This window comes from Camelina sativa, chromosome 18, assembly GCF_030686135.1.
Source record: "Camelina sativa cultivar CO46 ecotype springtype chromosome 18, ASM3068613v1".
Taxonomy (NCBI): domain Eukaryota; kingdom Viridiplantae; phylum Streptophyta; class Magnoliopsida; order Brassicales; family Brassicaceae; genus Camelina; species Camelina sativa.
The window spans coordinates 23,400,602-23,428,458 of record NC_141897.1 but is presented as its reverse complement, the minus strand read 5'-3'; the positions used below and the strand labels follow the sequence as shown (position 1 = coordinate 23,428,458).

General features: G+C 37.5%; 9 protein-coding genes and 1 pseudogene across 11 annotated transcripts; 2 read left to right on the top strand and 8 right to left on the bottom strand.

Annotated features, from left to right (window-relative positions):
• Positions 1-171: 171 nt before the first annotated feature.
• On the bottom strand, positions 172-2,082 carry LOC104762932 (salicylate/benzoate carboxyl methyltransferase-like). The gene is made up of 5 exons (XM_010486343.3): positions 1,787-2,082; positions 1,551-1,683; positions 1,063-1,455; positions 716-973; positions 172-601 (listed from the first exon to the last, which is right to left on the bottom strand). The coding sequence occupies exons 1-5, from the start codon at positions 1,834-1,836 to the stop codon at positions 236-238; spliced, it is 1,200 nt and encodes a 399-aa protein (XP_010484645.1). The 5' UTR covers positions 1,837-2,082; the 3' UTR covers positions 172-235.
• Positions 2,083-6,326: 4,244 nt separating this feature from the next.
• Positions 6,327-7,582, bottom strand: LOC104762931 (uncharacterized). Its single transcript, XM_010486342.3, has one exon. The coding sequence runs from the start codon at positions 7,319-7,321 to the stop codon at positions 6,557-6,559; it is 765 nt and encodes a 254-aa protein (XP_010484644.1). The 5' UTR covers positions 7,322-7,582; the 3' UTR covers positions 6,327-6,556.
• A 3,259-nt stretch (positions 7,583-10,841) lies between these two features.
• Positions 10,842-12,674, top strand: LOC104762930 (lipid phosphate phosphatase epsilon 2, chloroplastic-like). Its single transcript, XM_010486340.2, has 4 exons — positions 10,842-11,497; positions 11,651-11,876; positions 11,961-12,034; positions 12,133-12,674. Exons 1-4 carry the CDS (start codon positions 11,183-11,185, stop codon positions 12,361-12,363), a joined length of 846 nt encoding a protein of 281 aa, XP_010484642.1. The 5' UTR covers positions 10,842-11,182; the 3' UTR covers positions 12,364-12,674.
• Positions 12,675-12,690: 16 nt separating this feature from the next.
• On the bottom strand, positions 12,691-15,266 carry LOC104762927 (mannan endo-1,4-beta-mannosidase 7-like). The gene is made up of 5 exons (XM_010486336.3): positions 14,287-15,266; positions 13,915-14,109; positions 13,704-13,826; positions 13,391-13,593; positions 12,691-13,299 (listed from the first exon to the last, which is right to left on the bottom strand). The coding sequence occupies exons 1-5, from the start codon at positions 14,614-14,616 to the stop codon at positions 12,846-12,848; spliced, it is 1,305 nt and encodes a 434-aa protein (XP_010484638.1). The 5' UTR covers positions 14,617-15,266; the 3' UTR covers positions 12,691-12,845.
• Positions 15,196-18,192, bottom strand: LOC104762928 (GTPase ERA-like, chloroplastic). Of its 2 annotated transcripts, XR_015588567.1 has the most exons (10): positions 17,682-18,192; positions 17,464-17,609; positions 17,161-17,301; positions 16,963-17,076; positions 16,699-16,824; positions 16,442-16,540; positions 16,249-16,350; positions 15,942-16,022; positions 15,641-15,830; positions 15,196-15,466 (listed from the first exon to the last, which is right to left on the bottom strand). XR_015588567.1 is itself a non-coding variant. In XM_010486337.3 (9 exons), the coding sequence occupies exons 1-9, from the start codon at positions 18,067-18,069 to the stop codon at positions 15,744-15,746; spliced, it is 1,284 nt and encodes a 427-aa protein (XP_010484639.3). In that variant the 5' UTR covers positions 18,070-18,192; the 3' UTR covers positions 15,470-15,743. The 2 variants fall into 2 exon arrangements, 1 of the variants encoding a protein (XP_010484639.3); XM_010486337.3 differs by lacking the exon at positions 15,196-15,466 and having other exon boundaries at positions 15,470-15,830.
• Positions 18,193-18,261: 69 nt separating this feature from the next.
• Positions 18,262-20,646, top strand: LOC104762929 (F-box/FBD/LRR-repeat protein At5g56420-like; annotated as a pseudogene). Its single transcript, XR_015588296.1, has 5 exons — positions 18,262-18,385; positions 18,552-18,566; positions 18,722-19,624; positions 19,720-19,866; positions 19,988-20,646. The product of XR_015588296.1 is annotated as an F-box/FBD/LRR-repeat protein At5g56420-like (transcript).
• Positions 20,647-20,837: 191 nt separating this feature from the next.
• Positions 20,838-22,586, bottom strand: LOC104762925 (uncharacterized). Its single transcript, XM_010486335.2, has 3 exons — positions 21,899-22,586; positions 21,261-21,683; positions 20,838-21,172 (listed from the first exon to the last, which is right to left on the bottom strand). Exons 1-3 carry the CDS (start codon positions 22,584-22,586, stop codon positions 21,009-21,011), a joined length of 1,275 nt encoding a protein of 424 aa, XP_010484637.2. The 3' UTR covers positions 20,838-21,008.
• A 582-nt stretch (positions 22,587-23,168) lies between these two features.
• On the bottom strand, positions 23,169-23,687 carry LOC104762924 (uncharacterized). The gene is made up of 2 exons (XM_087498546.1): positions 23,350-23,687; positions 23,169-23,201 (listed from the first exon to the last, which is right to left on the bottom strand). Exons 1-2 carry the CDS (start codon positions 23,685-23,687, stop codon positions 23,189-23,191), a joined length of 351 nt encoding a protein of 116 aa, XP_087354672.1. The 3' UTR covers positions 23,169-23,188.
• LOC104763688 (pentatricopeptide repeat-containing protein At5g66500, mitochondrial) lies at positions 23,169-25,634 on the bottom strand. The gene has a single exon (XM_010487031.3). It carries the CDS (start codon positions 25,632-25,634, stop codon positions 24,036-24,038), a length of 1,599 nt encoding a protein of 532 aa, XP_010485333.2. The 3' UTR covers positions 23,169-24,035.
• A 120-nt stretch (positions 25,635-25,754) lies between these two features.
• LOC104762923 (gamma carbonic anhydrase 3, mitochondrial) lies at positions 25,755-27,851 on the bottom strand. The gene is made up of 5 exons (XM_010486333.3): positions 27,503-27,851; positions 26,834-26,977; positions 26,593-26,718; positions 26,355-26,506; positions 25,755-26,265 (listed from the first exon to the last, which is right to left on the bottom strand). Exons 1-5 carry the CDS (start codon positions 27,615-27,617, stop codon positions 26,026-26,028), a joined length of 777 nt encoding a protein of 258 aa, XP_010484635.1. The 5' UTR covers positions 27,618-27,851; the 3' UTR covers positions 25,755-26,025.
• Between the last annotated feature and the right edge of the window lie 6 nt (positions 27,852-27,857).

The window sequence follows — 27,857 nt, the reverse complement described above, 5'->3', positions numbered from 1 at the left end:
TTTGTTTATTACAAAATAAATACCCATGTTGCTTTATCTATTATAGAGAACGTCCTATTTATTGAGGAAATTCCCATCTACCCTAGAGTTATGTTCTTTTCTTCTTGTGGTAGGTGATGTCGTTATGGGTCAAAGTAAAGATGGTAGAGCTGATCGGACCACTCACATAGATAACATTAATTACTTGGTTTCTATATCTAAATGAAATTTGAAAAATAAAATATACAGTAAATAATTATTTTCGAATCAAAGAAACGACTAGGGAAACAGTCGTTTTGTTCGTGCAGCTAGTATGTTGGGATACATGATATGCAAACTTGTTAAACAACGTGTCGATAATGTCAACTCCGAAGTGAGCTACAAGCAACGATTCACTGACCGCTCTTATACACTTGGCCTCTTTTTCTCCTGCTTTAGATTTCTGTGAATGTAACTTATAGTCCTCGCCGTAGTTATTACTCTGGCCAAGATCAAATCCATGAATCTCCAAGTCATTGATCTCGAAGGAGCCTTCTTTTCGAATCATTTCGATTGCTTCTTCTTTGCTCGGATCATAAAACGGCATGTTGAAAGAACCAACCTTCGATGCACTCACAAGACCCTATAATTGTGGATCATAAAAAAAAAAAAAAAGATGGACGTTTTTAAAATTAACACACAGTGTATTTCTAAATGTCTAAAATTAAATTTGGTAATTTTTAAATATGTTACCTACCTCACTGACTAGGTCGCGCAGAGAAGTGGATAACAACGTCCAAAAGTGACAACAATCCCTGTGCAATGGATCATCAATAGTTTCTCTGCCGATGAAAGTAAGAACCATGCGTCCATTCCAAACCATCTCCTCAGAACGCATTTTTAGAAATGTTGTAAAGTCACTTTGAAATTGAGTCAAATAAGCCTTGTATGTACTTGGAGGACTTGAAGCTGTTATGTACACACACGAGGTATCCTTCTCGAGTCCTTTGGGAACCTTACAGTTCCATCATTATTAATTATAACATTTACTTAAATTATGAACAAAATTTAACTAAGCAATTGCAAGTAAAGTAGTTGCCTGACCTTAGAGAGCCAATGGAGGCTGTAAGATGAATGTACAAAATGGAGGCTCTTGCTGGGAAAGAGCCTCGAGTAGAAGGAACCTGAGACTCCAGAGACGAAGCACAAACCTTTGCTTTTGACAATCTTGTTGAAGAAAGCTATGAACTTGAATGTCGTGTTAAAATCATTGTATGGAAGATCATTAAGACAACAATCAATCTCCGGTGGCTTTTGGTTACATTGTTGACATAACACAGTGATCGTGTTCACGATCTCAGACATCGTCAAGAACGTGTTTTGCCCAGTAGCACATCCCAAATCAGCTACTTTAATGTAATTAGGAAAGTTTAAGTTTTTCATCATTCCTTTTGTGTTCTTAACCAAAACCGGTTTGACCTTCCGTATAACTCTTTTCTAAATAAGAAAATGAAGGATTAGATATATATATAAGTAATTTTTGTTTTGCAGGATTAATGAAACAATTATATGGAATCCTAATGGAAGGAAACCTGAAGAAGAGAATTGGTGGAGTAACTGTTATCTCCATCTCCACCACTCATGCTAAGAGCTTTCACAAAAGGGTACCTACTGCTTCTCTCATCATCTCCATTATATTTTTCAGTATCACTCTTACCGTCACACCTGCATCACAAATATGTATATATATACATCGATGTCAGTTCAACATACACAATAACACACACACAGTATACACATGCATATGCCATCTATTGGGAGAGAAAACCTCGAGGAACGATTAATGGTGTTTATGAAAATTGAATCAACGTCTTCCATTAAATATTAAGTTGTGTCAAGAAATAAGTTTTGTTGTTTTGCGAAGCTACGAAACTTTAGGGAGGCTATGAGCTTATAAGATACTTGCACAATTTATTTTATAGAGGTGGGTGGGAATTTCATTTATAAAGGTGTGGTCACTGGTAAAGAATGATATTCTTTTCGCATTTTCTTTTCAATTGATTTAATCATTTACAAAATATTATAGTTGTTTTCAAAATTTTAGATAAAGTTCTTCCTAAGACTAATGTTTTGCCGTCTGACTGGAGTAACCCTTAGTACCATAACAAATTTGGTGTTTTGCTGTGGAGTGTAGAGTAGCCCTTGATATGGACATAGCAAACGTAAAACATGCCGATCGACTGCCGAGTAGGTGTAGAACATTATTACCCGAATGTTATCATTGAGATTAAAGTCATCTTAAAATTAAAATATAAAAACTGTCGGTCGATGTGTATCAGAGAAACTCGAATTTTCTTAGTAAAGACGAAACAATAATAGCAAATGCATGCAACTTTGATTTGTAATCTTTCATGTTTTGTCCTAAACAGTGTCGTGCTCAGCCTTATTGTGTGGCTTAGGGCGGGTAAAAAATTATGGCCTTTGTTATTAAAAAAATATTTTTGAAAAAACTATTATTTCAAAGATAACAATGCTCATAAGATATGAAAAAATCATATAAAGCCAAAACTTTTCTATCTTTTTTTCCTAAAATAATTCAGACAATTCCAAAAATATTTCCTTTATTCTTAATATTATCCATTTTATCAATTGTCTTTCATTAGTATTCTTATATAGTTATGCTATACTAATAACTATAAAACTTAATTATTTTATGTGCAGAAATTTCTTTATACATAAAACATAATTATTTTATTATAATGACATAATGTCATGGGCTTCTCAAACAAAACACCATTTTGCATTATTACACACATTTATATTATCAACTTAAATACATATAAGCTTAGGTTGGAAAAACATGTGGCCTAATAAATTTTAAAATTTTGGTGGCTTCGGGCAAAAACTCTTTCCTCTTCACCGAAGCACGGCTGGTCCTAAATGTCAGTGACATGCATAACACGTAACTGGGATTCCCCAACCATCACGGTTGGTTAAAAATATTAATTGTCCTGCAAATAAAGTGTATCTGTCATTTGCACTGTATCAAATTTTAGCCACTAAGTTTTATTTTATCGTACGCCACGTTCAATTCTGTGTCTTTTTTATCAATCCGACATGCATGGTTTTAATAGCTTTTTAAAATAGTAACAGTTTTTTTTTCATTTTTGTTATAAATTTAGTTAAAAGATCAGATCAGATGGAAATACTGAAATTGCCTCTTTGATATATATTTCTTCAACTTTTCTAGATGAATTTTAGCTTGGACATACGATCAACAACAACACGGAATTATTAGTATGGTTCATGTCACGGCATTTCTATGCTCTTTATAATAGTTTCAACTTAACCCATACAACTAAAAGACGATAGTCTCATAACCGCAGCAGAAGCTTGCTCCTAAACAAATCATGATGAAGTGGGCTTTGGGCCACGCTTTACATGACTATTAAATTAAGGATCCATCTCTTCCATGATCAGTGGCAACAATATAAAACTCTGTTTGGACAATGATCTAGTAATAGTTTATACTTTATAGGGATAATAGGTTTTTTATTATTTTATTTTATTTTTAATCTGTGTGAAAAATTTTAAACGAAACTGATTAATTTGAAACAGGTGAAGTTTTTGGTTAGACATTTTCTAGATTTTTGTGCTCATTACCATTGCCATATTACATGAAATCGTAATGGTTTTGTAATAAGCATCCGAATATTCGCACTTTCGCAGTGCTCTTAATTAGTTTTCAATGTTGAAATTGCTTGGCAGCGCAGAATCATAGTTTTAGTTATTAATCATTATGCATGAAAAAGGTTGTCAACGTCAATTATGCGAGACGACGCTTAGTCAAGGTTAGGATTAAAAGTTTAAAACTAAGATAAAACAAAAAGTCGTGGGTACACGATGGCATGTCCAATCAATTTATTGTCTTTTTATGTTACTTTTCAAAAAAAAAAAAAAAAAAAGCTTCCCATGTATGAAACATATCGATACACTCTTAAGTTAGGCACGTATTTTTATTACTGATACCATCTATTATTCTATTTTGTTTTGAGTTGTATAGGCACTAATAATCATTTGTGACTTGTTAGTTATCCTCATTTGTGATTGTTTTCGAGTAATCCTCATTTGTGACTCTGCCCTTCTTCACAGTTCCTTGTGCGAGAATTCACTTTGATGAGCCGAAAATCTTGAAGCAATGCTGGGATGGTTTGTCATTGTTAAAATCTGTCCTGATTAAGTTTAGGGGTGGAAATGACATTTGTTTCTCTTGTGGCTCTAAGCTGTTTTCTAAACTAATGGTAATATATATGTAAACATTCAATTTTAATTTTAATCCGATAAAAAACAAAAAAAAAAACTCGAAGGATTCAATGTGTGGGCAGGGTCCGATATGAGGCACGTTGGCGTGTAAACACGTTGCATATGTATGAAGATACTCAAAATTAGGGAAGCAAGCAAAACTACCCTAAATGGATATTTGATATAAGCATTATATCATTTTGGTCGACCGCGCGTTGATATGTATTATGTATAATATAGCAAATTTAAACCATATAATCCGTAGATATGAAAAAATGTGCTTATGATAATTTTACGTCAACATCATTGTCTGACCTTTTTGCATCCCATGCATTGTCGTCCATGGTAAAGCATGTAAATTAATAATACATGTCATGTCTATATAGTTTAGGGTAATTAATATTTATCTTAAAATCTGAGTAAAGTTAAAAATGAAACTTGAGTCAATTTCAATTCGTTATAACATCAAACTGAACAGAAAGAAGTATGAAATATATCTTAAAATAACATTTAAAAACAAAAAATTGTAGATATTTGCAACGTTATTTGCAAGACTTTGATGAAAGAATTTAAGAATGTCGATTGCAGTAAAAATTGTTTCTATACGTTATATGTATGTTCAATATCTCAAAATGTTACACTGTGCTGTGTTGGAAATAAGGGCCAAGTGATGGTAAAAGTGGCTTAAGGACAAATTAATCCAACAACATCAATAGCATTAGCCGCTCGTGGTGGAAACTATCATGATTGCTCTAGTTAAAGAGCCCCCCAAAAAGAAATAATTTAAATGCAACAATCAGTAACCGTACCCAACAAAATTCTTATAAAAATACTAGTACTAGTACATCTTGCAAAAGATGGATCGGATCGATATAGAGGATCCATATATGTCAAAAGAAGGGTAAAAGAAACCGACTTTTATTTTGGATGAGCAGAGATTACGGGACTTAGTGAAAACTAAAGTCACTTTTCTTCATAATTTTTCTGCGTGTGTGTCTGCATAAAAGTTACGTTTTTTTATATACTTTTTGCCATTCAAAATAATTACACTATCATTGGTGCCGATACCCATCAGAAACACGGCCGCTTCAGCAAATTAATACTATTTCTTTATTTGATCTTTTTCTTCTTCTAATCTTATAGCTGAAGGCTACGAGATCACTGAGATGACTTACTAGACCATCAATCATTCCCATGAAGCATTCGAAACGAAGCTTCCTTCAATTTAATTTAATACTAGTAAAAACATTGAGTACCTATTTCAATTGTCTTCAATCCCATTATAAACATTCACTAATATATTGTTATTATATGATATTCGTTTTCTGATTGATATATATATATATATATATATTATAATCGCGGCGCCCTAGCTATATGTGTATTAGTGTGTGTATGTTTCTACCAGTCTACGTTGTATTTCAATTTTATACACGTACGGTAACAGTTTTTATCTGGATAATTACATATAATCTGTAGATTTAATTAATGTGCAAATCTCATCTGGGCAAAAAAAAAAAACTCCACGCTTCAATAAATCCCTTTTTAGTCGTCTGAGTACATATAGATATTAAATCTTGCATGATTAATAATTGCAGGCATGAGAGTTAGTCGGTGTAAAAGTCCAAAACGCCATTATGAGCGAAATTTTGAAGAATTCTAACATATAGTATAAGGTTTTTATTTTGTCATTAACTATGTAAGAAAGTACAGTAAGAAAAACTATTAAAGAGGCATAGAAATATGAATTGACAAAGTGACTGGCTCATATGTTTACAGTTAAGAAGTCATACATGCAGGTTTGGAAATCAAATTTTTTTTGAAGTATGTATGGAATATAGGGTTTGTAGATAGCTATTTGTTTATTTGATGCAGATGATTTTTGCTTTTAAAAGTAACGCGAAGGTTTCATATGGTAAGACAAAAAGACAGAACTAAATCGATTGTTTCTTGTATGACACTAAAACTTGAAGAAAAAAGTTATGGTAAAGTCATGATGGAATTTGAGAAGAGACAACATTTATACTTCAAGTTTGTATCATTAGACTTGAGGAAGTGACACTCACTGAGACAAGTAAAAATATAATATATATCTTTCATAATAAGCAACTAATTACTGTACATAGAGATGATTGATATTATTATTATACATGGAATATATTTTTTTCTTAAAAAAAAAAAAGAAAAGAAAACAAGATTCCATATGGTCAAGTTTCACAAAACTTTGGTTGTTTGCTTGAAGTTGATTCGATAATACTATAAGAATACTGATGATGCCTTTTATTTAAAGATATTATTAAGGCTTTATGTTATGGACAACGACGGCTAAAGATTCTTGACGACGAAACAATCTCTCTTTTGCTATGAAAGCTTCGATCGTTTTCTGAAACTCTTCGTTGCTCATATCATCTTCTTCTGGATCATCATACTTGTTGTTGTCGTCCTCTTTTTGGTTTTCAATCTCCCTGACGATGCAGCACTTGTCTGTCTTGGATCTCTGTAGAGAACGTCGTTGTTTCATAATATTTGGACTACTACTCTGTTTTGCCGAAACGTCTGATTTGCTCCTTCCATAGACCTTACCACTGGGATGATCAATCTGGACGTGTGTTATATTCTCATCCGCGTTCAAATGAGTGACGATCACCTGTTTGTCGTGGTAGACAGTCTCATCCGCCAAGTCTTCGTCATCGGACGGCTTGGATCGACTCTCTACGGATCTGACGAAGGCCTCGTAGATTTCTGTTTCTGCGTTTGTTGTTGAGGCGGCGGCGGAGGCGGTTGTCTGTTCGGAGGAAGACTTGGTGAGAAGAACAAGGACGATGGAGTTGCCGAGGAGGAAGACGAACAGAGGAGTCGATACAAGGGCGGCGATACGGCGGAGAAACGCTCCGGAGATCTGAACGGCGAAAGGAAGGCGCGTGAATGTCCAAAAGACGAGGAGGAGAGCCACGCAAACCTCAGCCGCACGGAAGATACTTCCGATTCGCCGGAAGCGGTTGAAACGCCGCAACGCCTTTGCTTTCTCTGCTTTCACGTTATCCAAATCGAACGAATCCATATTTGTTTTTTTTTTTTTTTTCTGAGAGAGAGAGAGAGAGAGAGAACACAAAGAGAGAAGATGAAGAATGAAGAAAAAAGTGGAGCAGGCTTCATCTCTCACATCTCTCTTTTGTAGACTCCGATCCACTCTCTCTAAACCAGAAGAGCACCTTTTTTTATTTCCTTCAAATAATTGAACTTTTTCCCTCTCTTTTTATTTTTATTTTATTTTTTGAAAAAGAGTTATATCTAACTTAGATATACATATTCCAATTATAATTCCCTATCTAAGACACCACTGGTCCCTATTTTATTATATTTATTCCTATACCAACCAAAAACATACTTACTTACCTGTAACTTTTTAGAGTTTAGTTAATCAAGATCTCTATCTAAATTGTACAAATATTTTTGATTTTTTTTTAACTAAACCGTTCATAGTCAAAATTATAACATCATACCAAAAAAAGTCATTTAAATTAGTAGTAATCGTATACATACAAACTAGCAGTTATACCTTATATAGGTTTTTTAGATAGACGAGTAATTGCATATATAAGCAGATGATTCCTTTTTTAAAACAGAAGAACCTGTTAAACTTCAAAGTTAGGATTGATTTCAACCATATACACAGAATTTGTTTGCTATATAGTAGTTAGTAGTTTAAATTTAAAGTTAGAAAGCTTCACAAGTTTCAACTACTCATAATTATTATACAGCTGTTGTCAAATAAATAACAATGTAAAAACCAAAAATAAAATAAAAGTTGGACCGAGCAAAATTGTGTAAAAAGTGATGTAACACAGAGAATCAAAAAATGTGTTTGGTTTCACGTGAGGCGTATGGCATCCGTATAAACCACCGCTCTTCAAGTGTACCGATTCGTATTTGCTTAACCCTTCCTCTTTCTCGTGCTTTTCACCGTTTCATTTATTGACTCTCAATTGTATGTTTTTTTCTTTACTGTAAATAATCAATGCAAACTCTTTCTATAATAAGTAAATCACTGCAAAACTCTCTTACTCTGTCACTTACTATTATCAAATTTTGATCTCCATTTTTTTTTTTTGGTTCATGACAATAATCATAGATTAGCGGGAAAATTTATGGTTTCTAAACAAATCCTACTAATAATAATGTCGAAAATAACAACAATTAATATTTACTTCTTTAATTATAACTTCTATTGAACGAGGAGTAATATATATATATATATATATATATATATAGGTCCTTACGTGACTAGATGGGGATGGGGCATTTGACCGGAAGAAGAAAGTTCAACACCACATTACAACTATGAAACTTTTAACTGAGAAATTGACAAAAACTTGAGTACTAAAATTAAACCCGATGATTATTATAATAACGTGAGTAGATTAAGATTTCCTTATTATGATTGTTACAACGTGAATAGATTAAAGAATTCTTAGATGATTTGTTGAATTTAATGGCAAGTGAGACTACTCGTTGACTCTCTCATTAATTCCCTTTACAACTAATGAACGATGTCTCGGTCGGGTTTATTTAAGATACTATATACTATATACACTTAATAACTTTATGAAGATATTTTTTTTTGTTTGGCACTAATAGATGATATCGTTCAAAATTAGTGGCACTACTATCGAAACTCCTTTACCAAAAATATATAGAATAGCTCGTTATCTTTTACAAGCTGAGGAATGATTTTTGTTATGTATATAATAAGATAAACTAAAACTACGTACTACTGATCAATAAAATTTACACTTGTGAAAATAATATGTATTAGAATTACACTCAGAAAAATAAAGCTTCTAGCCAGAACATTAAAAATTGAAACCTGCCATAGTTCTTATAAATAATGTCATAGCCAAAAGATCACGAAAAAGCATTTGAATGGGGGATGTTAATCATTTAGTATTGTAGTAGTTAATTGGAAAATAAGTTAATTAATGGATAATACAGGCTGGTTTGACCCATGATATCTACTATATATATAGTTCCCGCTGCAATTCATTTAATGATCTGTTCTCTTTTAAAATATGCGCAGGTAATACCATTCCCAAACGTATCATTCATATTATATCCACACAGGGACGCACACTTGCACGCACGCACGCTTCGATCGATTTGTATTAGTATAAAAGTTATGACTAGCTTAGCTACATACCTGTTCGTGCGTATTTATGTAGTAATATATACTAAAAAAAATAATAACTTGGTAAAAGTGTTGTACATATCATAGGAGGAGAGGAGTAGGAAGTAGGGCAGAAGATTGTTTCCTTGTTTGGGTCCTGATTCAAAAAACTTTGACCACTGTAAAAGCTATACGTTTGTCAGAGTGATAAGAAATCATCATGAATTTCAGGACTATCTGGTGCCACACGACACCGTATTTACTCCGTTTTTTTCAAACTTGAATATATATATTTTTTTTGTAGCTCTCTCGAGTCGAGTCTTCTCTTCGATTTCTGTCACAACACCGTGTATAACTGTACTTTGTAGATTGAGTTTCACAGAGCGATTGACGCATCATCACATCTTTTTATATATATATATCTACGAATATAAGTACTGTATCTGTATGTATTTAAAATATAAACGACACTCAGTTTTCACCTCCAATGACAAGACGCTCTCGCGTGTGGGTTTTGCCACACTCCCACACAGCCTTTATAACTTCAGTGGGACTTCAGTTTATTTATATTACGGCGGTTTACTTTTTCTGCAATGTACATTGATGTAAATATTGACTATCGACCATTAGTTTAAAATTAAGTTAAAAAAAAAAAACAGAACGTCTATAATTCTACGGATACAAAAGTTTTTTTCTTTTTCAAAACAAAACAAAGTGGTGTTTTAAAGAAAAGAGAACATGAACATCCTTCACTTTAAACCAAGAGACATATTGGTCTGAGATGATATTCGTTGCTTTTGTGACTTATCTATATTTATTAATCCACGACCAAAAGCCATAATCCAAAGTAATAATTATTTCTGAATTAAAAAAAGAAGGGTATAAATAATGTATAAGTGCAAGAGGAAAACTTTTATGTGCGAGAGAATCTATTTACACATCAGCCTGAATGTATAAAAACAATAAAAGATAACCAAGAATATATTTTCTAAGTATACGTATAGTAATTTAATTGGTCATCTTTTTTGTTCCATGGTTTATTTATTTTTATTTTTCCCCTTTGCAAAGTTTGTTAAGCATATTCGACCTCCAATATTATTATAATATACTACACGAAACAAATGTTATTCATGGCAATGCAAATATATGTCTAGAAAATTCCAAAATAAGCAGCAATGTTCTAAAACGATGAGACATCGATAATATTCTCAAAGGAATAAACAAACGTGTACACGGCTTTCCCACCGTTGTTTCCGATCATCATTATTCTTCCGGTTTCCAACAGTTCAACTTGTTAGCAAAAATTTCCTTTTCATTTTAATCTTTAACTTAAGATTCTTTTTTTCCAAAGCTAGCCGCTAACTATATCCATCCATTGCGATTGGTTTAAAACTTTGAAAGCACAAATTCCTTCCACAAGAAATAGTAGAAAGAAAACTAGACTAAAGAAAACCGAGAGATTTTGTTGGATGGATTCATTGATGATGGGCCTATTTTAAGCAAATTGGCGAGTTAATATATTAGGACTACTAATGGGCTTTAATGGGCCAATTTAACGAAAAGATCAACACGAGGAAGACAGAGCAAGCCGAACGTTCATCTTCATCGTGTTGATTCATTCTTTTGAACCTTACGAATTCTGGCATTTTTTTTATGAAGAAACTGAAATTAAATATGTATAGATTATTATTATTGTGTGTATAAATTGGTAATAAATCAACACATAATAATATATTCAAAAGATTTTTGGCTTTGGATATGGCAGCTTCATCATCATCAACACCCCTTCTCCTCCTCCACAAGCCAACCTGCAATTTCTATCTCGCTGCTTCCTCTGTTCCTTCTTACATCGCTTCCGCTCGATTTCGAATCTTCCCTTTGAATCGAAGAAGAAGAAGAAGAATCTTGTCTTTCTCTGTCTCTAAATCTATGGCCGATGATTTAGTCAAAATCAATGCTCGCAGAGACGGCGAAGAACCATCTCAGACGCTCGAGCAAGAGGCTTTCATCAATAATTCTTCGGAGCTTCAGGACGACGCCGGCGGCGGGATTGAAGCCGTCGCTAATCGTCTGGTTCGTATTCTAATTCCCTGATGCACACAACCTGTTTGATGTAATGCCACAATCTCTATGAAAAAAGATCGAAACTCAAAAGCAAAGCTTGTTCCTTTTCTCTTATGCGTTTTGGTTACTAATGAAAAAGCTTCCACCTTTGTAAAATGGCAGAGCAAATGGATTGTAGCTGCTCTGTTTGGATCTGTTCTGCTTCTACGGCATGATGGTGCAGCTTTGTGGGCTGTGGTTGGATCAGTTTCAAATTCCGCGCTTTCTGTAGCTTTGAAACGTTTACTTAACCAAGAGAGACCCGTTGCTACGCTGCGTTCTGATCCTGGGATGCCATCTTCTCACGCTCAATCCATTTCTTTCATCTCTGTGTTTATTGTCTTGTCTGGTATACATACAGCCACAATTTTGATATCTGTTTCTAATTTCCTTTGATCAACTCTTAAAGATCCGTTTACTCTTATTTCCGCAGTTATGGAGTGGCTTGGAACCAATGTACTCTCTCTGTTCCTTAGTGGCCTCGTCCTCGCATTGGGTTCTTACTTTGTAAGTCTTCATATCATTTTATGACATTAACTCAAGTTCAAAATTACCGAAGGATCATATGAATGAAATCATATTAACACTGATGTTATTTTTGGTAGACATGGTTAAGGGTTTCTCAGAAGCTTCACACAACAAGTCAAGTGGTCGTAGGTGCAATCGTGGGTTCTGTTTACTCCACCTTATGGTATGTAACTTGGAACTCACTTGTTCTTGAAGCCTTTACCTCATCATTCTCAGTACAAGTAGCTGTCTTTCTGGTTGCTGCTGCGTCTGCTTTAGGTTTTGCAGTATATGTGCTACTTAACTGGTTTAAAGATGATGACAGATGACAGACTGATAATTATAAGTACTTAGGATGTACAAGGAATGCATTTGATTCTTTTTATAATTGAATGGAGGTGATGTTTGGGGCCATATTGAATGGACTGATGTTTGCTTATAGTCCCTCAGCCATCTACCTTGGTGACTTGTAAAGTCACACACACGGTTCCATTATATTGTTGGTTTTAATTAGCTTTTATATCCTTCAAGCAAACAAACTGTTTTTAGTGTGATTCAGTGTCTTGTTATTAGATCATACGATTTAAAAACTTTTCTGCTGAATTAACCCTTTCCACTGTGGTTTGGGACTTTCTTCAAAGGTGACGTCTAAAAAATTGCCACACTAATTATTTTCTTTACTGAATAAAGTTCATTCCGGCCAAAAACTAAGTATATTATGAAATCTATCACTATTACTTTCTTGGACGAGCTGAGGTCCTTGGATTCGCTATAAGAGAGTAAATATTAAAAGTAGAAATTAGTTTAATCTTCAGTTTTTGATTTTGTGATGACCTCGTTTTCTGACTTGTCTGTGGCCTCTCGCTCTCTTCCATTTCTCCACATTGATCATCCTAGCAAATATTTTCCGAATCAAAGTCAACTTCCGCGATTGCTGAGCAATGACGTTAACCGTCGACGAGCTTTGGTTAAGTATGATCCCATACCCATCTTGAAAATTATCCATTCCATTCCCCAGAAGTTGCCAGAACAATCCTCCTGCTGCTGCACCGCCTCGTTTTGCAGACTCGTAAATCTTGCCGTACACGGTGTTGAAGACAATGTCTCTCTCTGCAGGGCTATAGCCTTGTTTCTTCGTTGATTTACCAAATTCTGCTACTATTATGGGTTTGCGAAGAACGTTCTGTGCGTCTTGGATGTGTGCGTTGAGCCATTTGTTCAAGAAATCCATTTTGGACTGCTCGCTTGCACTTGCATCTGTGAACCTGCAGAAGAAAATATCAGCATCAACGTTAAACAAAGTGATCTCACTGTTTTTAACTGATTGGGCCAAAACTAAAATTCTATGGAATTTACCATTCGTCAGGGTAAGAGTGAACCGTAACAAAATCAATGCCGGGGATGCGGTTATTGGCGATGAAGTCAGTTCCAAACTGGCCGGGTGGGTTTAGAGTCGTGCTTTGAGGGGAAGACTGACCATAGAAACCTTCGAGGCCAGCTTCAAGCAGATGGTTTCTGTCTAGTGATTTCACATGAGCAGCCATTTCAGTAATCCAAGTCTGTTATAATGGATAGAAAACAAACAAACAAACCAACAAGTCAAATCCCATAGGAATACAACTAGAAAAGTAAAAGAATCATGGTGTGAAAATGTGTGTTAGGGTGAAACCTGAATGGTTCTTCCGGTAGGATCTGAGGGGCAACGGGGCTCGTTCATGAGCTCCCAAGCCATTATAGTTGGGTCATCTTTGTATTGAACTTTAGTAAAAGTATTGAATCTGTTGAGCACAGCCTGCAGGAGAAAACAAAAGCCATTACTTTTTTGCTCCATTCACTTAAATCTTACACAGGGGAGAAGATTAAAGGTCTGAATTTGAAACCGTGATATGGTTCTTGTAGAAATCTTTAACAAGGGAGTCGGTGAAGAAGTCGTCTTCAGAAGAAACGGGACGGCCTCGGCTTCGAGCCCAGTCCACATATTGCTTCTTCCCTCCGAAGCTGTCGTAGTTATTGGCACAGCTGAGTATTACCTTTATCCCATGGCTTCTTGCCTCAGCAATCGCAAAATCCAAACCCTATTCACCATAAATGACAAAAGAAACAGATCAGAAACATCAAAGAGAGAGAGTCTCAAAACTTGGCTCCAAAAGCCACCGACTTTTCCAAATAGAAAGTCTAGCGGAAAATTTCTCAAGAGGAAAAACACACACACAAGCAAGACACAAGCAAGTTAAGTCTCAATAATTACGTACCTGAAACATATCCTCGTTGTAGGAGCCAGGGGAAGACTGAAGAGCTCTGTAACCGCCATCGCTGAAAGCCCAGGTTCGAGCAACGGTCAAGCCATGGCGAGAGGCATCTTGGAGCGCGGCAGAGATCTTAGACCTTTGGGATGGATCGGAGGAAACGTACATGAGCCAGTAGGCATTAACGCCATTAGCGTAGAAAGGGTAGCCATTGAGACTAAACTGAACACCTTTAGTCCTCACGAACCCATCATTCGGTAACGCATCTGCTCCTAGCTCCAAACAGCTTTGTTGGATCACGATCGCTAGAAATGTAATTAGACCCAGAAGCTTCATCTTCCTCTTATTCTTTGCTCTCTCTCTTTCTCTTTACACTCTTCTCGCTGTGTCTTTCAGAGGGGGTGTGGGGTATTTATGGACTAATAATAATTAATTGTATAACGGTTTTGGAAAAAGCATTAATAACTCTCATTTAATTTAGTGTTATACACGCATACTCATGTATTGTACTGTAGTAATGTGAATGTGTGATGCTCACATATCAAGTTCAGTGTAACATATGGTGTTTAAGTATGTAAGCGAAGCAGGTGATTCCGCTAATTAGATCCCATTATTACCGGCAAAAGAAGTCGTAACCGTAAGACCAGCAAATGGATCCCACTTAACACGTAATCAAAACCGTACACATGCTTTACTGCTTCACCCTCGGATCATATTACACGTGTCAGCATTCTGTGTGGTTACTTAATACAGCAACCCACGCGTCTTCCGCTTCATGGATACTCACAGGGCCCTTGCCTTTTTTATATTTTTATGGGTCGGCCTCTCAGTTTCATTTAAAGGCGAAACTCTCTTCATGTGCCGTTGTTCTTTAGATTTTTCGGTTGAGTTGACGACAAAACACACGACATATAATTTATTGTGCAATCAGGAAAATGGTTTTCTTTTCGAGTGGACGCTTTAGTTTTTCTGCATTTTTTGACTCTGCTTTCAAACATCTGAAGTAGCACACACCTTTTAATCAACAGAAGAAGAAGCATAGGCGCAATAAGCGGAGCTAACTTACACCGACTCGATTCAAAGACCCAACCAAACACAGCATTTTACTCACTCTCCTTTAATTACGGTTCAGCTTTTCAATAAAGTGAAATCTAAATGTAATTGTTTAATTCTCACAGTCTACTACCTGTGATCATGAAAATTAGATATATTCAATGGAACGTTAGTTGAACAAACTCTTAAAAGAAGAAAGAGTTCAAATTTCCAAAGGAATCGCTGGATTGAGAATAAAAACAAAAAGCTAAACTGACTAGTGGTATCGGTTAAATACAAACAAAAAAAAAAGTGGGTAAACGCTAACCTGAGCCGCCGACTCATTCGCACTTTCCCATCTATCTTCTTCTAGGCCCATTTGAAGACCACCAGTCCACCACACTACATACATACTGTATTAATATACTGTACTACATAGCTCGGATCTGTCCTCCATAGCCGTAGTACTTGAGAAGCCCCTCGTCTTGTCTCCAGTTCTCTTTCACTTTCACGTCCACCTTCATTCAACATTTTATATCATCCACTCAAATTGTTAACTTAAACTTACTATACTTGATATACCATTTTCATATTTTATGTAATCAATCATATTCTATGCGTCTTTAAACCTCAAGGAAGACTTTCTTCTGAAGGAAATCTTCAATGTCGAGCCGAGCAGCTGTCGCTAGTGTTTTCAAAGCCTTCCCTTCCTACAACATTGCATTGAAATCCATTCAGCCACATTAGTCAGCACTAAGCTTATCTAGTTGAGACCTTATTGCTTTAAGAAAATATTTGAACAGATCAGCTTTTAAACCCATATTGTCAGTTTCATCAATCATTGACAACGCACCTTTTGAATGTCCACAAATTTTTAGATCACCAATGCTAATCAGAAATTACCCACTTGACTGTTAAGGGACCGTATATACTTACTTTTCCTATAAGGATGATCTTCTGAGAATTTTTATCCACAACCACTTCCACTTGAATAAAGTCTTTTGCAGATGGTCTAGTTTTGTAACTCAGCACGTTAACCTGTGGCGTTGAAGCAAAGCATATAACAACATAATTGATTAATAAGGCGGCAAGTTTTACAGGACTAAAAACACCAAAATTATAATTTTACCTGACAAGCATAAGGAACTTCATTTCGGTATTGCATAAATATCTTCTCTCTAACAATCTCAGAGACAAAGAATCTCTCTGGGTGCTCGCTCACAATATCCTAGAAATCAAATACCCGTGAGACATTAGTGAAGTGCATTGTTGTATGTGAAGAAACACATAAACCTCAGAATATTAAGCAAATTAGAATATAAGCTCAGCTATCTTAGCAAGAAGAGGGGTTAAATAAACAGTGAAGCTAGTGACTTGTTTAAATACCTTTGGATAATAAGGTGGCCCAAAGGGAAGTTTGGATAAAATCCACTCTTTTACATCCTCTATTCCGTGTCCATACTTGGCACTTACAGGTATAACTTCATCAACATCTGTAAATTTTTCATACCACTGCAAGAAGTTGAATTATCTATTAAGCAAAGAAGATACCAATACCATGAATCCAAATCGTTTATTGTGAAGCATCTCCCACCAGTGCAAGTTCACTCTAGAATGGTGGGAGATTTAATAACAGGAAAATCTCCTCACCTCCAGTTTCTTGGCAATCTCACCAGGTTTGATCAGATCCTTCTTATTCATAACAAGCAACATAGGTGGCTTTTTTTCGAGGTCCCCCAAACCCTCTTTCAAAACTTCTTCTATCTAGCACACAATTACCACCAGCATTAGGACAGAAAGGTAGGAACAATTCAGGAGGTATAAATCAATCAAAACAGAGAAGCATACTTTAGCAGGCGTTTTACAAGCATCAACGAGAACTACAACACAATCAGCATTGATGGCAGCATCTCTGACATTCTTCATCATCATTGTATCTAACCTGTGCATCTTCTTCTCGATGACACCAGGGGTATCAAAGAGTATCATCTGCAAAAACACAACACAAGCTTTGTTTGTATCAGTCGAAATGCATCATAAATTTCGAAATAGGTATCAAAAAACCCAAAGGCAATTACTAGCTAAGGCAAATAACGTTGTCAATGTGGGCTTAGTAGATAAAAAAAAAAAAAAAAAAAAAAAAAAACAAACCTGATATTGAGGGCTAGAACATATACCAAGAATCCTATGCCTCGTGGTTTGAGGTTTATCTGTAACAATCGAAATTTTCTGGCCAATCATTTGATTCGAAAGCGTGCTTTTCCCAACGTTAGGCATCCCCACCACCGCAACGTACCCTACTCACATCACCAGATTCAGCTATTTAATTAGGGAAGAAGATAAACAAAGAAACAAAGAAACAAACAAACCACTGCGATGAGTGGTATCAGGTGTGTGTCCAAGCTCCTCCATCTCGTAATCGTCGAGCAACGCCATGTTCCTGTCCGGTTTCATGCTCAGGGAGAGGAGACTGGCCTCGTCGATCTCCAATTGTTCTTCTTCATCTTCTTCTAATTGTACTTGATCAACCTCCATTTCGCTGGAGCTTCGTTGCCTAATCCATAGCTTCTTCGAGGAGGGGAGCTCCGTGCGGCCATAAGTAGTGCTACTGTTGTGCGCCTGAAGATGCGACTTGGTCACTCTGCGCCGCCGACTATAGATAGGATTAGGAGAGAAATTAGGGTTTTCAACAACGGAAGTGGAGAAGAATTTGTAGCGTGAAAGGGTAGGCGAAATATGCGGAGAGACCGCTGCCATTGTTGGCACTTTTATGTTTTTCAAATTGATGATATCTCTCTCTCTCTCTCTCTCTCTCTCTCTCTCTCTCACTGGTTTTTAAGTTTTTTTTCCTCACTGCTTTGTTTTGTGAGATTAGCCAAGGAACCAAAAAATGTGATCTTCATACGACGCCGGTTAAGCTTTTTCTATTTGCACTTTCACCCCCTTATTATGTACAATTCCCAATTTCAACCGTCACGTTTTTTTGTTGTTGTTGTTGTTGTTCAGTTACTCCCCTCGTTCAATGTAAGAAGCAGCAAACGCAAAGTAAAAAAAGAAGAAGAAGAAGAATCGGGTTAAGAGCGCAGCGGAGTGAGGGAGAGAGCGACTGACGATTTCTTAAGGTTAGGGTTCTTCTCGATTTCTTCGTTCTTGATTCTTCGTTTGGAATTTTGGAGAGGTTGCATTTCTACAGAGATCGTTCATTGTTATCACTTTTTTTTTTGTTTTTTTTTTCTTAGGGTTTGGAATCACAAGTAAGTTAACAACAACATTGCTATATCTATTTCTCATTCTCTTCTTCCTTGGGATAATTACCATCTGCTTCTTCTGATTGTTTCAACTGTCAATGACCAGGTTGAATTTTAAGTGTCCAACATGTCTTCTTCATCTTTTCGTCTTTGATTTGCAGATTCCCGTACTGTCAAGGTGAAACTTGTTTTTCTGAATCAAAGCTTTGGTCTTGGGACTTCTTTGTGTAATTGGCCATATACGGACGACAGATTTAGTCGGTTGACTGATGATTTGCTCATCAGAATCTTGTCCTTTGTCCTGATCAAAGAAGCCGTGGCTACTCGCATTTTGTCAAAACGATGGCGTCCTCTTTGGACATTGTTGTCAAGGCTGAAATTTAAAGATCAGTATCCGGGCCCCGGATTGTCATCGGATTTTGTCTTTGGGACTTTGCTGTCAAATAAGTCACCATGTCTAGAAAGTTTTCATCTCATCAGATATTATTCTGCATGGAGCCCTTTGCAGATTGAATTGTGGGTTATTTTTGCAGTTGATCGTTTTGTGCGTGATCTACTTATATATTTGAGCTCTGATGCTATAAGATTACCGACTAAGTTGTTTAGATGTGAAACACTCGAGACCTTGCAACTGATAGGTGTGATTTTATTGGAAGTTCCTTCTCGGGTTTGTTTTCAATCCCTTAAAAAAAGTTGTGCCTTATCTTTGTCACGTACCCAGACGAGGAATCTTTCGTCAGGCTTATATCTAGTTCCCCTGTTCTTGGAGATTTGCTTCTGGAGAATCCCGATGGCGACAATATATAGAGACTTTTACCATTAATGTGCCTTCCCTTCACCGTTTAACCATTACTACAGGTGAGCAATCTAATAAGAATTGGCGGTTTGTGATACATTGTCATTCTTTGAAAGATTTGGATATGAGAAATGACTATGGTGAAGTAAATTTGATTGGTGATATGCGCGAGCTTGTGAAGGCAAATATTTGGACTTGTGATAGCAATGTTTTCAAGTCTCTTACCTTTGCCAAAACACTTCGTCTGACCTTACAAGACTATAATAAGGTAAGTCACTCGTCTCCTTTGATTTGGTTCTAACACACTTTTGCAAACCATCTCTCTGACTTTTAATTTGTCATTATATGTTTTTTCTTTTATAGGCCCCGTATCATTTTGGTACCATTTTCTCTCAGCTTGTGTCTTTGGAGTTCCGCGGACGATGTTACAACTGGTGGAATTTTCTTGTAAATGTGCTGCAACATTCCCCTAGACTACAGATTCTCACGTTAGAAGGTTGTTATAGTGAGGTACTTTCATTAATTACCCTAAGAGTGAAAATTCCTACATCAAGACTTATTCGGATATTTGGTTTCCCGTTTAGAGGTCTAATCTAATGCACTGTTGTATTTCTACATCATTTGATCACAGAAAGTGTGGAGATATAGGGAATTATGGAGTCAGCCGAGTTGTGCTCCTGAATGTTTGTATCGTCTCAAAACCTTTAAGTGGATAGAGTATGAAGGAAGTCCAATACAAAAAGAAGTGGCCAGTTATATTCTGAATAACGCAAGGCGATTAGTTACTGCAATGCAACTGTCTCCGTTGTCCCAGAAATGGTAAGCGATCAGGCGTTTGAGGAATTGGAATTTGAAACCAGGGGTTCAAGTGTGAGCTTAATTGATGCGACCATACATGAGGATGTACCAGACATTGCAGAACAGAGAAGGGTGTCTACGAGAACCAGGGTGCCTAACCGGCGGCACACAACATAACCAGGCACGGGATCGGTTCGATTGTTCCATTTCTATTTCTAGTTTTCTGATTTCATTGTTGTTAATAATGAGACTTAGTCGTCCCGTTGTTAAGGACACTAAGCCATCACGTTCCTATTTTCTTGTTGCATTTCCCCACTTCCATGTACTAGAGATCGGATGATCTCGACTTGTATTTTGCTTCTATTTAAGAAATGAAAAACCACAAAAAGAGGTAGTCTTAACTACCCAAAAAATATTGTTCTTGTTTGTTCTTGAAACAAATTCTCTTGCTTTGAAGAGGGACCAACATTAATGTGTTCAACTGAGGAGTAACTGTTGAATGTGGGCTTTATCTTTTTGTGGTTTGTGATATATCAAGTAGTTGTTGTTTTGTTAGGGATCTTCTCTCCTATTCGCGATCCTTGCTTATTTCTCTACAATTCCAAATTTCAACCGTCATTATTGTTTTGTTGAGTTACCCCCCCCCCCCCCCCCCCCCCTCGTTCAATTTAAGAATTCTATGCTTAAGCAAACGCAAAGTAAAAGAGCTAATTTGCAAGTCAATAAAAGACACGAACAAAACCAAATTATGAAGCTGAGTTTTGACCTCATCATGTTCTATCTATACATTCTCTAGAAAAGGTAAAAACCGATGCATTTTCGTATCTTTTTATTCACAGGGTCTGACAGCTTCACTATGAATCTGTTGGAGACTGCTGAGCTTCATCCGATGATAACATTCCGGGAGGAAGGTACGACCAAGCCAAGACTCCACTCCCGATTGTGATGGTTGCAGCAATTGATCCCCAAATCCACCTCTGCCTCCTCTTTCTCTTTTCCCCTTCTCGCCTTGCTTCCTCTAATAATATCAAAGAGACTTGAAGCATTGAGATAAAGAAACAGATAAAGACATTCTAGTAAACATAACTTGATTTTCTTCTACGTACCTATGACCTCTTGGTTGCGCTGGGACATTTCCTGGTTCACGGTATCGTAATAGTGAAGACGGTCAGTCAACCGCGTGATTTCAAAGTTCTTAGCTTCGAGCTCAGCTTGCATCTCCATCTCCACCTCTGCCTTGGCCAAGTCACTGCCTAGTGAGTCAGAGACAAACCTGGTGACCTCAAGTTGACGATGTAGCTCATCTGCTAGGTTCATGCTGTATGGGCTGCTGGTAGGATCAAGAGGAAGGAACTGACCCACATGGGCCAACTGCTCACGGAGCCTCCGCCAATGAACTTGCATTTGCTCTAGAGTCTCCTCTGCTTGCCTCCTCCTCTCGATTTCCATTAGCATGCCCAACCTCATCTCCCTCAGCTCAGTTTCACTCTTGTTAACTGAACTGTGCATTCCAATGTCGGTTGATAGTTCTGGAAGCCAAGAAAAGATAGTGAATAAATCAAAACCAGTTTATTAGATGTACTAATGAATAATGCATGCAGTTTTCCTATATAAGAACTTGGAAATATGATTCGTCACTATCAAGTTGATTATGAACACAGGATTCCCAAGCCTAAAAGGCAACTTGACAACAAAATCACACTACAGATATATAACACTTGAAAAAAGAGATGTAGAAACGTACCATCATCACAAGCATCATAAAACTCTCCAACAGTTGTATTATGTGAGCTTGCAGCTCCTCCAACACCTTGGACCTCTGTGTTACTTGTGAAGTTTACTGATTCACGAGGGTTATAGAAATGTTCAGAGTCAAGCTCCTTGTCTGCTTTAATTCTTACAGGCTCCAACAAATAACTTTTCCATTCTAAAGGATTGGTAGCGTTATTGCTTCCAGTCTCACCGTTGCTGCAGATATCTCTTCCCGGCTTATCGTTGTTCCAATAGTTCCCATGAGGGGGGCTGCAATCCCAAACAGGACGTTCAGGGATGCCTTGGGTGTGATCCACTGCTGTGGCATCACTGACAGGAAACGGTAGGAATGATGTGGACTTACTCAAAGAAGAAGTAGCCTCACAAATGTTTTCAGAAGGGTCATCCAGCTGAGAGCCCCTTTTGAAAAGAAGAGGAGGTCCGCGTGCTTTGTGATTGATGATATAGGGAGATGTAAGGTAGGAAGATGGGGAATTGGGGCGAGGGATTTCTTTAGGAGTGGCATAGAGAGAAGGTGACATCTGAGGACGAGTGAACAGTATATTTTCTTTAGGTTGATTGCTTTCATCGTTTGAAATAGGTGGCTTCGAATGCAATGCGCTTGGACTTAATTCACGAGATAATGATCTATCCAAAGTAGCAGCATAAAACGTAGGCATGATTCTGTATTCCAATTAGAAATATCCAAATCAATGATATATCAACCAGTTCAGAAACTCAACTGAGGATTCGATTTCCGGAAAAAATTAAGCAAAAACCAAATCACATTCAAGGACCTAAAAGCTATAGCCAAAAACTAAATCCAACAAGTAAGTGAAGATAATGAAATACGAAGACCTAAATCATCAAATCCTGAGAAGCTAGCAGCGGGATGTAAAAGGTATACCTTAGCGATCGAACACCGAATAGGAGAAGAAGAAACTGAAAGATCCACTCAGACGGAGGAAGAAGAGAAGACAGTGGATTGAAGATGGTACATTAATAGATATGATGACATGTTGGTGGGAAGAAAGAGCAAATAGATATATACAGAGAGCAAACAAAAACCTCTTCTCCAAGGCTTTTTTTTTTATAACGCAACAAACAAAAACCTCTTCTCCAAGGCAACGACCGTGCTTATCGCGCTGCGTTTTGATTGTATGTTTTAGTGACGTGGCATCTCCTCTCTCGTGTAGAACAATTTCCGTGTAGGCTTTTGCTGGGCCTTAAACCCATTCTGATTACAAGGCAACCCGACAAAGTAGATAAACCAATGATGGATTTATCTTATTAGACTGTAAATTTTAAATACATGGATCAGTCCACACCAAAAGAGGCAAATTATTCATCTTCTTTTTTTTTTTCTTAATTATTGGAATAAGTTTTTTTCTTCTTTTTTTCATCACAAACCGAAAACAAACAAATACAACCTCTGTGATTTACCGGTAATATATGACAGGTTCATTTGAAGTGTTATCCCAAACGCCTCCTTCCTTAACATACTCCAAGTACCTAGCATATTCTGGTTTTGCTGTCGTCCTTGTGCTTTTCTTCTTCTTCTTCTTCCTCTTTAGACTCATATCGAAGAAACTAAAAAGAGGGTGAACCGAACCCCCGCTTTTCTCCACCTTCACCTTCTGGGATTGCTCATGATGTTTACTCACTGCAGCGCTCTGCTGTTTTGCTTCTAAAAGCCCAGCACCTGCTTCTTCTTCCTCACCGAGCTTCTTGTAGCTGCTGCCTCTATCCTTCCTTGTGCTTAGGGCCCTAATCATCATCATGTCTTGTGCCTTTCATTTCATCTAGTCTCCGTGGTGATAATGTTTTTAAGAAAGGGTTTATTATTAATTAGTGGGGGAGTTTTGAAAAGGACACTTCTCTTTCTTGTCCTTTTCCCAAGTCCCAACGACTCCTTATCTTATACCATATGTGACATTGCCCTTTCACCTAATACTATTTCTCGGTCAATCCTGCTTTATCTTGACTATGTCTTCCCTTGTGTTTGACTTACAACAACAAGGCACTTCCACATCAATCCTCTTTAACTTGAGAGTGAAACTGGTCTGTTTCTTGTCACAAAAAATAGACTAGCACTATATAACAACTGATGCGGAAAACAACAAATTAATTCATATGAAATTGCTGTGTCCTGCTGCTTTAACCAAACCTTTATGCTTCAATTTTCCTCTCAATTCTTCAACCACATCCCACTTCCCAATCGCTGCATAGAAATTTGAAACCAGCACATAGATACTCGCGTTCTCTGGACCTGACTCTTCCATAAGCCTCCTTGCTGCATATTCGCCTCGCGTGACATCCATATTAAGACTACATGCACTAAGTACCGCGACCCATATAGCACAAGGAATGTTCTGATTATTACTCTCCATCATTCTCTCGACTAATCTCCATATCTCTTCTGTATCACCAGCCTTGCTTAAGATATCAATGAAGCATACGTAATGCTCTGTTCCAGGAACCAACCGATACTTCTCCTTCATCATACTAAAACATTCCTTACCTTCTTCAACTAGTCCTGCATGTGCACAAGCCGATAAAACAACCAGAAATGTCACTGAATTGGGCAAAACGCCACTTCCTTCTTCACACATTTCCCTGAAGCTTTCTAGAGCTTTAACCCCATCCCCGTTAACTGCATACGCATCTATCATACTCGTCCAAGAAACCACACTTTTAGACGGAATAGACCTGAAAAGAGTACTTGCTTGCACAATCTGACCGCATTTTCCATACATATCCATTAAGCCATTGCAGAGCTTTGAATCTGAAACGAAATCGTTACGTAAGGCGACACAGTGTATCTGTCTACCAATCCACAGATCAGAGTTATCAGAGCAACCAGCAAGAGAGCTAATGAGCACTCTGACATTGGGTCTCTGCCTACTCATAAGCAGAAACGCTTCCTTGTAATCTCGGTTTCGAATGCAACCTGATATCAATGAATTTAACATCACTTCGTCCGTATGAACATTCAAACTGGCATAAACCTTCATGGCTTCACTTATCAACCCTACACTCGAGTAAAAACTAATCATTGCAGTTCCTAAGACCACGAGATCACGTCCCGTGACCAGCACCATGGAATGAACTTGCTTCCCTTGCTGCAAAATCTTGAGAGAGGCACAAGTTTTAACAACAGAAGACAAAGTGAACTCACTGATTTCAACTCTTTCTCTATACATAGCTGCGAAAACCCCAAGAGCTTCTTTACCTTTGCCGTTTCTAAGGAAACCCGAAAGCAGAGCATTCCATGAGACGACATCTTTTTCCTCAACGCTCTCGAACACCGTAACGGAATCAACCAAGTATCCTTGCTTAGAGTACATGTTAATAAGCGCAGTTTTGGATATGGTTCCTGTCTCAGCGCCTTCTTTGATCATCAAGGCGTGAACTTGGCGTCCTGTTTCTGGATACGACAAGAGAGCACACGCGCCGAGAACCGGAGTGAAGGTGTGGGAGCTGAGATCAGAGCTGGCTCGATGCATCTCAAGGAAAAGAGCCAATGTGCCATTTGGGTTTCCGCTGCGGAGGTAAGACGAGAGTTGAGAGTTAAGTGAGGAGAGGTCTCGTTGCGGCAATTCGTCGAACAAGTGGTCGGCATGCGGTACGAAATTTCGAACGATCACACATCTCGATAGCAAATTCGTGGATTTTACGGCGACGTCACCCAGACGATTAAAGCGTCCAATAGGCAAACATGCCAACATGTGAACGGCTTACTTGTTGCAGCTACAGACGAAATCTATAAATGCAAAACCGTAAGAGCTGATCTTTATGAGCCTATGAAACCAACAGGTCAACCTTTTAAGTACGAGAAACTTCTGTTCTGTCTGATCAACAAATTTATTAGACATAAAATGACGAAAAAGGTTACAAGTTACCTTCCTCAAATTACAAAGAGAACAAAACCCCATTCCACACAATCTTTAACAGAGAAATGAATGCCTCAAAGCGGAAAACTTTCCCAGTAAGCAATTGCCAATGGATATTTAAGCCCAAGAAAACTTTATTGGAGAAGCAGGAAACGAAGTTCTTGTTTGCTTTTTTTTTCAAATCCACACAAATCAAGATTCACAAGACTGGCACAGGTTAAACGCCTTAAGCTGCTTTTGGTACATTCTCAGGGAGTGTGACATCATCGAGTAATGAATCATATTCTGAATCGCGAGTGTTCTTCTTGTTTAAAAGCTTCTTGAACTCAGTCTCGTCCAAGTTCTTTGCGTTCTCTGTCGCGTGAACTTGACCTAAGTTGGAGTACTCCGCAGCCGAACTGGAGAAGAAGACTCTTTCTTCTTCTGTCACCTTCCTCAGAAATCTAGCTGGGTTGCCTCCCCAAACCTGTGAGATACACGAGATTTATAATATCAATACAGTTTAAAGAAATGACGAAGTCTGAGAAGGTCAACATAAGGAGTGTGTCTAGGAACCTCGCCAGAGGGGATTCTAGTGTTCTGCCTAACTAGAGCTCCTGAAGCAACCATGGCATGCTTTTCAACATGAGCACCATCCAACACGGTTGCACTTGTACCAATATAGGCCTCATCCTCGACAGTGCAGCCATGCAAAACAGCACTATGACCTGCTCCAGATTCAATTTTCTATATTATTACGCTGCTGTAAAAATTCTCACTTTAGTTTGTGACAAAAATGGAATAGAGCATTTACCAACAGTGACATTGTTTCCAATGATAGTAGGTAAGACCTTCCCGCTTAAGTTGGACTTAGCAACGTGGACAAGAGTGTTGTCCTGGATATTGGTCCCAGCTCCAACACTAATGCTGTTAGCATCTCCTGCAGAGAGAAAGATTTTATTTCTATGGATATGTCTAACCAGAAAGAGTGAACGTCCTTTCAATGAAAGCACAAAATGAGTACAAAACAATGTCGGATAGTCGAATAAGCTTACCTCTCAAGACACATCCATACCAAATAGAAGAACCTCGTCCCACATGGACATCACCAGTGATAGAAGCGTTAGGAGCCACAAAAGCCTTCTTATCCACGTTGGGGGCTTTGTCGAAAACATTCATAAGCGTCCGGTGTCTTGACACTGGGAACCAAAAAAAAAAAAAAAAAAAAAGAGTGTGTTTCTGAAGCAGTTAAAAGGGATGGCATGGGGAAAATTACGAAGAAGCTTCATTGAGTTCAAGATCGCTGCGTGTAGTATCTGGAAAAAGCTAGACAAGTATATCACTCAGAATAACACTTAAAACTTAACAACCTAACACTGAACACAAGTGAAGAATATTTTAACTAGGATTATAACCAGCCAGATATAGATAGAGTACATAAGAGGAACTTGTAAGAACAAATTGACGAGAATCTCTCTTAGCGAAATGAAGAACATTTGATCTTAAGCTCTAAGGTCTCTAATTAGAAAATGCCATAATCAATCATCAACATTAGGAGAAAACGCATCGTATCATTATCAAATCTAAACATCGATTGCAGAAAAATACTCAAAAAGAACATTTTCGAAGACCCGACGAGAAGAAATCGAACAAGAATTCAACTTTAGGATTGGAATTGAAAACAAAGGCAAGACCAAGACAAAGACGATCCAAAAGAGACATACGCTGTTCTCGAAAGTGATTTTTGCCTTGGAGGCGACAGCCGAGCCGATCGAGTGCTTGACCTGTTTCCCGGATCCAGAATCCTACGCTGTAAAATGCTCTACCCATTGTTCCCATCTTCTTCTTCTTCTTCTTCTTCTTCTTCCCCACACACGAGAGATCGAATCGCGTTTTTTATCAATGAAATCGAAAAAGGGTTTTTTTTCCGCCGGAGCCAGAGGAAGAAGAGAAGAGAGAGTGCAGTCGTCTTACTCTTTGGCTTTTCCTCAAATTTCGGTCGGACCGTTATTTCCGGTTCATGTTATTGGTAATTGTTTTGGGTAAGTAATTTATAATTTTATCTCAGCACGAACCAGG